At 45.0% G+C, this 12,445-nt stretch overlaps 1 protein-coding gene across 43 annotated transcripts in view; it reads left to right on the forward strand.

Annotated features, from left to right (window-relative positions):
• Nucleotides 1–12,445, forward strand: part of LOC100517850 (ATP-binding cassette sub-family C member 4-like) — a 174,250-nt gene that overhangs the window by 107,300 nt on the left and 54,505 nt on the right. For 40 of the 43 annotated variants that reach the window (XR_014819741.1, XR_014819728.1, XR_014819720.1 and 37 more), the window contains 5 exons: nt 208–327; nt 1,506–1,616; nt 4,711–4,811; nt 5,892–6,083; nt 11,754–11,909. Coding sequence is in view for 23 of the 43 variants with exons in the window: in XM_084982096.1 (XP_084838222.1) it covers nt 208–327; nt 1,506–1,616; nt 4,711–4,811; nt 5,892–6,083; nt 11,754–11,909 (680 nt within the window). In the remaining 20 variants the exon portion in view is untranslated. Of the gene's footprint in view, nt 1–207; nt 328–1,505; nt 1,617–4,710; nt 4,812–5,589; nt 5,788–5,891; nt 6,139–11,696; nt 11,910–12,445 lie in introns of those variants that run through there. The other 3 variants (XR_014819722.1, XR_014819735.1, XM_084982113.1) reach the window with 3 other exon arrangements.

Consider the following 12,445-nt stretch of genomic DNA (forward strand, 5'->3'; position numbering starts at 1 on the left):
GTGAAGCTGGTGTGAACAGGAGTTTGAGGTTCACACGGAGGGTCCTCTCCAGAAGGGATGTCATCCCTCCTCCCCCAGACAATCCCCCAGGAAGCCCCAGATGTGCCCTCTGATGGGATGTGTGACCCAGAGCAGGGGAGGCAGTGGGTTTCCTGGCATTCAGCCTCCCTGACCTGCTCTGTCGTGTCTCTGTCTCTGCTTCCCCAGCTCGGAGCCCAGTCTTTTCCCACTTAGCATCTTCTCTCCAGGGACGCTGGACCATCCGGGCGTTCAAAGCCCAACAGAGGTTTCAAGAGCTGTTTGACACTCACCAGGATTTGCACTCAGGTCTGTGAGTTTCTGGAAATGATTCAAAGGAAGAGATGAGCTGCCTTCTGAGGTCTGACCTCCCCCTCAGGTGGCCCTGCTGGCCAGCACCTCTCTCTGTGCCCCACCCCCTGCCCCTGTCCCCCTCTGCACATCCTCCCCCTCCCCCACCCTCCCTCTCAGCTTCCCCTCTGTGCTCCCCTCTGCCCCTCACAGCCCTGCTTTTCTCCCGTGACTGCCTTGCATTGTCCTTCCATCATGGTCTCTGTGGCTTTCTGTCCCTTTAGGGCAAGGATCAGCCAACTTTTTTTGTTTTTTAGTGGGAAAGATCAACATGAAAAATATTTTAGGCCCTATGCACTGTTTTGTCTGTGTTGCATCTACTCACCTTTGCTATTGTGGCACCAAAGCAGGCAACCATTATCTATCAGCCAATGGTCATGGCTGTGTTCCAATAAAACTTGATTCACAAACCAGATATGGACTGTTCTTAGACCACAGGCTGGACTTTGACAACTGTCTTTTCAGAGCGTGCAAGGTGGCAGAAGTGATTGAGGAAAATAATTTCCTGGTTTTGCCCCACTTGGTGTGTATTATTCTTTGTATCAGTGATGTTTTTCCTAGGGTAGAAATTTCAGAATTTCCTCTAAGTCTGTAAAATCCTCACCCAACTTTCCATTCAATCTTTATTATATTTTGTAAGAGAACATTTTCAGGGCAACCTTCAGATCCTTGTAGCTGATGGTCATTTAGATACTGGCCCTTAAGGCTAAACATGCGCAGGTCCCTGCCGTGAGCACAGAAGGTGCTGCAAACAGTGGGAGCTGTGCTCTCTGCTGTCAGAGAACCGGGAACCGTCGACTTGTGAGAGGAAGAATCTCCCTTGAGGCCCCAGCCCTGCAGGAAACACACCAGTGAGACCATTTTCCATCATTGTCCTTGTGACCGTATTTCTGTTATAACCTGTGGGTTGAGGTTTTCAGCACACGCTTCCCACCAGCCCCTGGACTGATTCCTCTGTGTCCCACATGTTGTCTGGTGTCAGAGCCTAGATTTCTGGAATCTTCAGGTTCCTTGAGGGGATGACTTTGTATAAAAATCTCCTGTAGCTCAGCTGAGCAACATGCTTCGTCTCATGAGAAGCTGCTAACGTGTTTTCTCTGCCTGTTCATTATCCTTATTTTGGTTCATGAATCCAGAGGCCTGGTTCTTGTCTTTGACCACATCCCGATGGTTCGCCCTGTGCCTGGATGCCATCTGTGCCGTCTTTGTCATTGGTGTTGCCTTTGGGTCCCTGTTTCTGGCAGAAAGTAAGTACAGATATGGGTAACTATTTGTGGTATGATTACAGTTTATGGCTTCATATACATTTATTAAATTAAACTCTTTCTAACTTGCCTAATATATACTGTTTGGTTCTAAGGAATTGTATTGAAGTGTGATTGTGATTCCGAGTGTGGCCTGTAGAAGGGAGTCATTTGATTCCGAGTGTGGCCTGTAGAAGGGAGTCATTTGATTCTTGATAAGACCTTTTATTCTTCTATCGCTCTTTGAATGGGTTGAGGTCTATGCAACTGTAGCAGACTGACTTCTGAACATTCTAGGTCGTGTCCCATGGTTGGGAGGAGAGAACCAGGTTCACCTTTAAGCCTTGTGTCCAGCTCAGGGCTTTGGGGTTTAGTTTTGGGGCCACTTGGATCTGGTGGTTGAAGGTGCCTGGTGCAGTGTGGGGAGAAGATTCTCTGTAGGAATGAGCAGTCTCCTCCCTGCTCTGTGGGCACCAGATGAGCAGGTGTTGGCGTGGGTTATATGGAGTCACCCTCCCTCACTCCTCCATGGTAACAACACAGAATCACGGTCTTTAATGATGGATCAGGAGTTCCTGCCCTGGCACAGTGGGTTAAGAGCCTGACTGCAGTGGCTTGGGACACTGCGAAGGTGAGGGTTTGATTCCAGCCTGGTACAGTGGGTTTAAGGATCCGGTGTTGCCACAGCTATGGTGTAGTTTGCAGTTGTGGCTCTGATTCAGTCCCTGGCCCAGGGAGCTTCCATGTGCCACAGGTGTGGCCATAAAAATAAAAAAGAAATAATACTCTCATTATATGCAAGTGATTTAAATATTATAAAGGCGTCTTCTTGGTAGAGTGACAGAAGGAGCTGGGCTTGGGAGAAGAACAGGACTGACTTATTCTCTCCAGCAGGTAGTTCTGAGAAAGTTGGAAGCTGCATGTGAATCAGTGAAGTTAGAACATACCCTCAAACCATACACAAAAATAAACACAAAATGGCTTAAAGATTTAAATATATAACATGACACCACAAAACTCTTTCTTAGACGAGAACATGGGCAAACCATTCTGTGCCATAAATTGTACCAATATTTTCTTTCTCTTTTTTTCTTCTTTGCTTTATTGGGCCATACTTATGGCATATGGAAGTTCACAGGCTATGGGTCGAATCAAAGCTGCAGCTACCGACCTACGCCACAGCCATAGCTACTTGGATCTGAGCTGCATCTGCCACCTACACCACAGCTCACGGCAACACCAGATCCTTAACCCACTGAAAGAGGCCAGGGATTGAACCCACATCCTCGACCCCCATTCTTGTGGACACTAGTCTGGTATTTTACTGCTGAAACACAACAGGAACTCCCATACCAATATCTTCTTTCTCTCTCTCTCTCTCTCTCTCTCTTTTTTTTTTTTTTAGGGCTGCACCTGCTGCTTATGTAAGTTCCCAGACTAGGGGTCGAAATGGAGCTGTAGCCACTGACCTGCACCACAGCCACAGCAATGCCATATCTGAGCCATGTCTGTGACCTACACTGCAGCTCACGGCAACTCCGGATCCTCAACCCACTGAGCCAGGCCAGGGATCAAACTTGGGTCCTCATGGATGCTAGTCAGATTCGTTTCTGCTGAGCCACAATGGGAGCTCCGACAACTCCCATTCCAATTCATTGTCTTAAGTTAGTCTCCCAGTGCAATGGGAATAAAAGAAAAAAAAGGGGGAGGGGACTAATAAAACTTACAAGCTTTTGTACAGCAAAGGAAGACATAAACAAAATGAAAAGACCACCTGTCGTCTGGGAGAAAATGTTTGCAAATGATGGGACCGGCAAGGGCTTCATTTCCCAAATATGTAGACACCTCATACAACTCAATAACAAAACCTAAACAACCCAATTGGAAAATGGGCAGAAGACCTAGATAGCCATTTCTCCAAAGAAGACATACACATGGCCAGTAGGCACATGTAGAGATGCTCAGCATTGCTAATTTTTGGGTAAGTGCAAACCAGAATGGCAATGAAGTACCTCCCAACACCATTCAGAATGGCCATCATTAAAAAGTCTACCAGTGACAAATGCTGGGGATGGTGTGGAGAAAAGGGAACCCTTCTACACTTTTGTTGGGAATGTATGTTGGTGCAGTCATTATGGAAAACAGTATGGAGGCTCTTCCCAAAAACCTAAAAGTAGAGTTACCATATGATCCAGCAATCCCACTCCTGGGCATATATGCAGAGAAAACCATAATTTGAAAAGATACGTGCACCCCTATGTTCACATCAGCACTATTCATGGTAACTGAGACATGGACACAATCTAAATGTCCATTACCAGATAAATGGATAGAGAAGATGTGGTAGAGGATTATTATTGTGGTTCAGTGGGTTAAGAACCTGATTAGTATCCTTGAGGATTTAGGATTGGTCCCTGGCCTCACGCATGGTGCTAAGGATCTGGCATTGCTGCACTCTGTGGTGCAGGTCACAGATGCAGCTCGGACCCAAGTTGCTGTGGCATAGGATGGCAGCTGAGGCTCTGATTTGACCTCTGGGCTGGGATCTTCCATATACTTCAGGTGCAGCCATAAAAATAAAAAGAAGAAGAAGGAGATATTGTATATTAGAATACTGCTAACCCATAGAAATGAAATAATGCTATTTCCAGCTACATGGACGGACTTCGAAATTGTCATACTAAGTGAAGTAGGTCAGAGAAAGACAAATACCATATGCTATCACTTATATTTGGAATCTGAAATGTAAGACAGATGAGCTTGTTTATGAAACAGATACAGACTCACAGACATAAAGAACAGAACTGTGGTGGCCAAGGAGGAGCGGGGGAGGGGGCGGGGATGGATGGACTGGGAGTTGGGGGTTAGCAGATGCAAACTGATACATGCAGAATGGAGAAACGACAAGGTCCTACTGTACAGTGTGGGGAACTGTATTCCATATCCTGTGGTAAACCAGGATGGCAAAGAATGTGAAAAAGACTGTATGTATAACTGAATTACTGTACAGCAGAAATTATCACAACATTGTAAATCAATAAAATAAATTTAAAAAAGAAGAGCACTGACCTCATTCCTCCTCTTCATCCTCTTTTAGCTTTGAATGTCGGGCAGGTGGGCCTGGTGCTGTCTCTCGCCCTCACGTTCATGGTGATGGTCCCGCGGTGCGTCAGGCAAAGTGCCGAAGCCGAGACTATGGTAAAGTGTTTATCTTAACCTTCTTAGCCTGTTCTAGTCTCCTTGCCATTAAATGGTATAACATCAATTCTTATGTGAAATATTAAAACTGATGTTTCCACATTGTAGGTAACAGAATTTTCTAGGTTCTTCTCCCATCTGTTTAAAGTTAATATGGAATAAAATATAATCTTTTTCTCACTCTGTGGGTGCCAGGTCAGCAGGTTTTCTGTTCATCACATGCTGTCTTCACATGTAATAAATGTCTCTGTAGGAGGGAGGTTCTGAAATCCTGGAAAGAGTTAAAGTTGGTTTCTTAGAGGCTTATTTATTTTTGTTTCTTAATTGGTAATTCCTCATTTTTGACAAAAGAAGAATGTAAGGTTTTGAGATTGGTTGTTTAATAGGTATCCCCCCCGCCGCCAATTTTAGCATTTATTCTTGTATGTGTTGAACACCTGAATCTGCAGGTGTCCCTTCTTTCTGGCAGGATAAGCCCTGTCTCAGAATGTGCTGTCTGAGGTGTTGAGTGAATGGTCATTTAGGAGGCCTTAGTCAGTTTGTAAATTATCCCCTTTTTTGAGTATTTGCAACTTCTTCTAAAAGGAGAGAAACAATATAAAGGAAATGTTTCCATTGCATTCTTCACTTTTGTAGAGAAGGTGACTAGTTATTAAAACGAGCTTGCTGACTGTCCAGTTCTGCTCATCATGGCAGATGCCCTTCTGTACCACACATTACTGATCAGGGTCCATCAGTATCCCTTCCTTTGACACAACTCTCTTGTTTTTTTATTCAGGTATGAAAAGTGAATCAGTAAAGTCTTAGCATTCAGTTCTCTAGTTCTTTTGGTTTTAATACAATGTTGAAGGAAGTGGCCGTAAGTGACAGTGTTACAGGACGATGAACAAGTTTGCAAATCATCAAAGGTCTCATCAGACGCCTCCTTCTGTCCTTTGGGGATGATAAGACCTGGGATAAACTTAACCAGAGAAAAGCAGATAGGAAGGTAAAAAAAGCAAAAGATCTCATTTACAATCTCTGAACCTATGTAAGGAAGACTCTCCGTTCCTAACCCACGTGATGTCATGTGTCTTTCAGATGATTTCAGTAGAAAGAGTGACTGAATATACAGACCTTGAGAAAGAAGCACTCTGGGGATACGGGTATCGTCCACCGCCATCCTGGCCTCATGAAGGATTGATTATCCTTCATGACGTGAGCTTCGGGTACAGCTCAGACGGGCCTCTGGTACTGAAGGACCTAATATCATCGATTCCCCGAAGAAGCAAGGTTTGTTTAAGCCATTTGCTTCATTCATAGTCCAGCTAAAGGTTGAGCACCGCATGTGCTGTTGTCCACTCCAGCAGAGGCTGTGGGGCAGCTTGTGTCCACCAGAGAAGAGCCCAGAATCATGACTCAGTGGGGGGTGAGGAACCAGGGCCCCCAGCTGGAGTCAGTGCCCAGAGACTTGCTCAGAGTCAATGAAAGCACATGGAAGGGAGCAGGGAAGACATACGTGGGAGACGGCAGAGGGCGTGTGACCTGGTCCTGCCAGCATCCCTGCCTGCTGGCGGTGTCCCTGTCACACTCAGCTTTTGGCCCTCGGTTGGGACCAAGGCCAGGTCCTGACAGAGATTAAACCAGAGCAGACACGGCGTCAGCAGCTCTTCGGCACCGCCCTCTCCCCCAGGTCCTTGCTCACATGCGGTCCCTGTGCTCAGGTCATGGTTGTTCTCCTGGAGCCCTGTGTCCTCCCAGCGCCCCGTGTGCGCAGCTGCCCCTCAGCCTTGGAGCCCCTTCCCTCCTGTCATCCGGCTGCTGAAAGTCTTCTCCTGTTCAGAGTCAGCTCTCTTGCACCTGCCTCTTCAGGCTCCTCTGTGCTTCCACAGCATCTTAGAGAGTCTTTTCAGATAGAGCTTATGGTACATCTGTGGTTGGGTGATTCATCAGCTCAATTTCAAACCGTCAAAGGAAGTTCCTTAGAAAGCATGGTTTACGAGTCATGAAAAATTGCCTATGGGTAAGAAAGGACTTTACTGGAAGGTCTTGTTCAAATGCTATTCTGAGTCAAGGTTTGGGTGAACCCCTCTTGTGACTGAGCATGAGGCTCTAGAAAGTTCTGTGCCATTTACTTTAGAGTTTTACTCATGTTTGTACTATGAAAATTGTGCCTTTACATTGTAATCCAGCTCTATGTGATCCTAATGCACTTATTTGCCTCTGTTGAGTGTAGTCTGGGGCCCATCCTGCCGTCCGGCCTTCCCCACACCAGCCTCCTGCAGGGACAGGAGGTGTTTCACCCCAGGCTCGGTCCTGCCTGGGCTCAGAGTCAGAGACAGCCCCACGTAGCAGTGCCTGTGAGGCTCTCTCGCCACTGATGGGATCAGACATGGGTCTCGCTGCCTTAGGCAGGGCCACTGGTCTACTGGGCCTGTTTCCCGGGCACCTTGAGCCCCACTTAGCTTTAGATTCTTTAGGTTTCTCTCCCAGCCCAGTCGTGGGTGCTGGGTCTTCCTGCTGACAGCCAGCCCACCTGACCTCAGGTCCCCTCTTGGCTCAGAGACGTTGGCCCTCTGAGTCATGCACCACATTATAGTCACCTGTGTCCCTGTCATGCTTTAACCGTTGGCAGTAAGATCTCTATGGTCAGTAGGCTCCTTTAACTGCAGCTAACCCCCCCCCCCCACTTTCTCTGTTCTGGCTACACAGAAAGACATGATAAGGTACCAGGCCATCCAGGTGATAAGGAGGCCATGAACAGAATGGAAAAGAGGCTGACACTGTGGCTTTGAGTCCTGTCTGTGACATATGAGCTCTGTTATTTGAGGCAGACTAGTTAATCTTAAAAGCCTCAGCCTTTTCTTGTGCAAAATGGAAGTGATAGGCCTTAACCTCCTGGATAGCTGTACAACATAAATAAGACACATAAAACAGCCAGCATGGAGTTCCCCTTTTGGTGCAGCGGTAACAAATCCAACCAGTATCCATGAGGACACAGGTTTGATCCCTGGGCTTGCTCAGTGGGTTGGGATTTGGTGTTGTGGAGAGCTTGGGTGTAGGTTGCAGCTGTGACTCGGATCCTGCATTGCTGTGCCTGTGGCATAGGCTTGTGGCTGTAGCTCCAGTTCGGCCCCTAGCCTTGGATCTTGCTTATGCCACAGTTGCAGTCCTAAAAAGCAATAAATGAATGAATGAATGAATAAAAACCCAGCATAGAGTCTGGCACAGAGTAAATGCTTGGACAAAGAGAGCTGTTATTTTAATCGAGTGTAAAATGACCATAATCACTTTCCCTGGGTAAATTGTTGTCTGTTCATGAATATGAGGGGTTGGCCACTTGAAATTGTATTTATGGCTCTGGGATCCATCTAATGTGTCTCTCTGTCCAAATTATCATTATCTAAATATTATGGTAATAGATTTTTCCATACATTTTTCTAGCCTGCGTTAAAAATCTCAGCTCCCTACTGAATGCCTCTTTCTGTTCAGTACATCACAGGTCATACGAATAGTACAAAGTCAAACAAATAGTTTGACTTTATGTAGATCCTGCTGTCAACATATACAGTCCAGTTGAAGATGTGAGAAAATGGCTCTATCAGCTGTGTAAGATAGGAGGTGGTCGTGATGTGTATAGACGTTTAGGCAAAGATGATGTAACATCCGTTTCGGTTGAGAGACGCCTACATGCGGGATCAGGTAGAGCATTTCCGAGGAATGAGGCCTGTGAGACAGACTTAGTGACGTGTGGCTAGGATTTCAGCAGGTGGCAATGCATGGGACAGGCCTTCTGGGAGGTGGGACCAGCATGAGCACAGGCACAGTGTCCTGATCCTGTGAGTGAAGAACTAGGCCCCTGCAGAGCGTTCAGGGAACAGAAGTAGCAGGTGCAGAGCACCCACTGTCACGGTCCTTCCTCACCCCTACCCAGTGGTCCCAAGGGAGCTGACTCTGAGATGAAGGATGGAGAGGTTGGTGGGGACAGTTTCATAGAAGAGACTTCCCGGGGCGGAGTGACAGGCAGACTCCTCCCTGGAGTTTGGAGCTCCTAGGCCTGTGGTCGTGAGCAGCCCACAGGCAGCGTCCCTGTCCTATCTCGGCCATTGACCCAAGGTCTATGAATGTCCCAGTTTGCACAGATGGGTCAGTTTCAGTAGAGCTGATGGTGTGGGAACCTCCACACTTTCTCACAGCCACGTTCTCACCCGTGTCCCGATGCGTGTCGATGTGTCTATGAGGACACCCAGAGACACCGGCGTGCCTGGTTTATTGTGCTTCCCAGGCAGTGCATGTTCCACAAATGGAACATTTGTGGCAGCCCCGTGTCAAAAAAGCCCATCGATGCTCTTTTTCCTACAGCATTTGCTCACTTTGTGGCTCTGTGTCCATTTGGGTAATTCTTGGACTATTCCAAACCTTTCCATTATTATATTTGTCATAGTGATCTGGGATCTTCATTCTTTAATGTTACCACAACCCATTGAAGGCTCAGTTGATGGCATTTTTTTAAGCAATAAAGGATTTGGAAATTAAGGTTCGTAGAATGTTTTTCAGACATAATGCTGTTGTACACTTTGTAGAGTGCGGTTTAGTGTAAACGTAACTTTAACATGCACAGATGAACAAAAATGCATATGACTCGCTTTATTTTGTGATACTTCATTGCAGTGTCTGAAATCAAATTCGCAGCATCTTCAAGGTCTGTCTATACCCAGAATATGTGAGTCACATATATACACACGGGGACCTGCCTATGTACAGAGAGTGGCCCATCTGTATTACATAAATTAGAGTTTAACTTAACATACAAAGCAGCTATAAAGATAATAAAGTTAGCTAGACCCACTTTTCTTACATTTAATCTCTATAAAGACAAATTACTTAATTTTTTTGAAATGCCATGATTGATTTTACAGACAGATTTGAAACTTCAGAGTTATTCAAATGAGACAATATGAAAAACTCCCATTTGGAGTTCCCCGATGGCCTAGCCTAGTGGTTGAGGATCAGCATTATCACTGCTGTGGCTCCGGTTTGATCCCTGACATGGGATCTTCTGCACGCCTTGGGTATAGCCAAAAAAAAAAAAAAAAAAGAAAGTCCCTGTATTCTGATAACAGTGCTCAGAAAGATTTAGTTCTTCTCTGTTTAAAGCCATGAGTTTTTAAAATTTACTGGATTAATTTACAAATGATTGAAAATATGTCCTGGACCCCCCACCGATTCCAGATTCCTAAATAGAGATGAATTTCTCTCTTGGGAAGATCCCACCAGGGAATTATGCAGTTGGGCGAGCTCATTGATAAGACAGGCCAGTTTCTCTACACACGTTTGAATGCACACAGCTAAAAGCCAGTATTTACAGTATAGTTTTATTCCTCACCAGCATTTTACCTGCATTATATTGATTCTTTAATCTTATTATTAATGCACTTAATTTCTCTCTGCTTTGGTTTTAATAACTAGACTGATATTTGACATGTATCTTTCCAAGATACAATTGTTAACTATTAATTGGTTTATAAAATGCCTTTTGAACTGCTCTGATGAAGGTCTCCTATAAATAGGAGATTTCTTTGTGTAGTTGTTCTTTTTTTTTTTTTTTTTTGTCTTTTTGCCATTTCTTGGGCTGCTCCTGCGGCATATGGAGGTTCCCAGGCTAGGGGTCGAATCGGAGCTGTAGCCACCAGCCTACACCAGAGCCACAGCAACTCGGGATCCGAGCTGCGTCTGCAACCTACACCACAGCTCACAGCAACGCCGGATCATTAACCCACTGAGCAAGGGCAGGGACCGAACCCTCAACCTCATGGTTCCTAGTTGGATTCGTTAACCACTGCGCCACGACAGGAACTCCTGTGTAGTTGTTCTTGACCTTATTATGTGTTTTGTGTCTACTGGCTACTGACTTTTAAGGGACTGAAACCTTTGCTTTATAATTTCAAGATTTTTCCTTTCAAGATAGAATATCATTAAGATATTTAATATCAGGAAGTGATTTATTTTCCCTACCAAAGAATAATCCCTCTTAAATAATAGATGCCTGAGAAGGTATTATTTACGTACAAAACTTCCGACTTGTTGATCTCTGTAAAATTGCCTACATAATTCTCAAGGTCAAAGTGCCCAGACAGTAGGACTGAAGCTAATTCAATGAATTGTATCTAATGGAATGATTATTTACATCTAAAAGGTATAGACTTATTGTAAAATCTAGAAAAATGCCAAGACTGGACTTAAATATATAAAAAAGATAGGAATCTGAAAAATAAATAAATAAAAGTTGACTTCCTATGAACCACCTAGGAGACTGGAGGCATTTCACTGGCACTAGATTGATTTTACTATTTTGTTATTTTTAATTTTTTTTGTATTTTTGTCTTTTCAGGGCTGCACCCTCAGTATATGGAGGTTCCCAGGCTAGGGGTCTAATCGGAGCTGTAGCCACTGGCCTACGCCACAGCCACAGCAACACCAGAGCCAAGCCGCGTCTGTGACCTACACCCACCGCTCATGGAAATGCCGGATCCTTAACCCACTGAGCGAGGCCAGGGATCAAACCCGCAACCTCATGGTTCCTAGTCAGATTTGTTTCCGCTGCGCCACAACAGGAACTCCTGATTTTGTTATTTTTAACTCTTTCGGAGCCTAGTTGTTCTCAACCAGGGGACATTTGTCAATGTCTGACATTTTTGGTTGCCACAGTTGTGGGGGGGTGCTTCTGGTATCTAATGGGTAGAGTCCAGGGGTCCTGCTGAACATCCTACAGGACACAGGACTGCCCTCCAATGCCCCCCCTACCCCGCAAAAAAATGGAATTATCTGACGCATAATGTCAACAGTGCCATGGCTGAGAATGCTATAGACAGATCTCTATATAGAACTTTTAAACTTTATCTTCAGTAATCAAAGTTTTGCTGCCTACTGTTAATTGTTAATCCCTCCTGGATCTCTTTACAGGTTGGCATTGTGGGAAGAACAGGAGCCGGAAAAAGTTCCCTCGTCTCGGCCCTTTTCAGATTGTCGGAACCCAATGGTAAAATTGGGATTGATGGGATCTGGACACACAACATTGGACTTCACGATTTAAGGAAGAACATGTCAGTCGTACCTCAGGTGGGCATTGCAGAGCATTCTCTCGTGGTCTTTTCATAAGGCACCTAAGTTTAATTGCTTTTAATTTGATTGTTGTTTTTTCAAATTGCGTGAAGCCGTTGATCTTTTCCCTCTCAATAGAGCACGTTTTTAGCAGCAGATATTTTCAACAGTTATTTTCATCCGATATAAAGTTTTGTTTGTTCATTCATTTGTACGTGATTTGTTTGATAACTTACCCAGATGGATATCTGGACTCTTCCACTGATAGCCGTATCATTCTGAGGAAAAAAAATATAAATGGTTCGTTTAGCACTGGAGAGGTTCCTAACGGGAAACACGAATTTTTTTTTTTTTTTTAATTTTCCCACTGTACAGCAAGGGGGTCAGGTTATCCTTACATGTATACATTACCATTACAGTTTTTCCCCCACCCTTTCTTCTGTTGCAACATGAGTATGTAGACATAGTTCTCAATGCTATTCAGCAGGATCTCCTTGTAAATCTATTCTAAGTTGTGTCTGATAAGCCCAAGCTCCCGATCCCTCCCGCTCCCT

This window comes from Sus scrofa, chromosome 11 (assembly GCF_054392235.1).
Source record: "Sus scrofa isolate SSC_HxYL_T2T_F1_AM1 chromosome 11, Sscrofa_HxYL_maternal_Yorkshire_Landrace_v2.0, whole genome shotgun sequence".
Classification (NCBI taxonomy): domain Eukaryota; kingdom Metazoa; phylum Chordata; class Mammalia; order Artiodactyla; family Suidae; genus Sus; species Sus scrofa.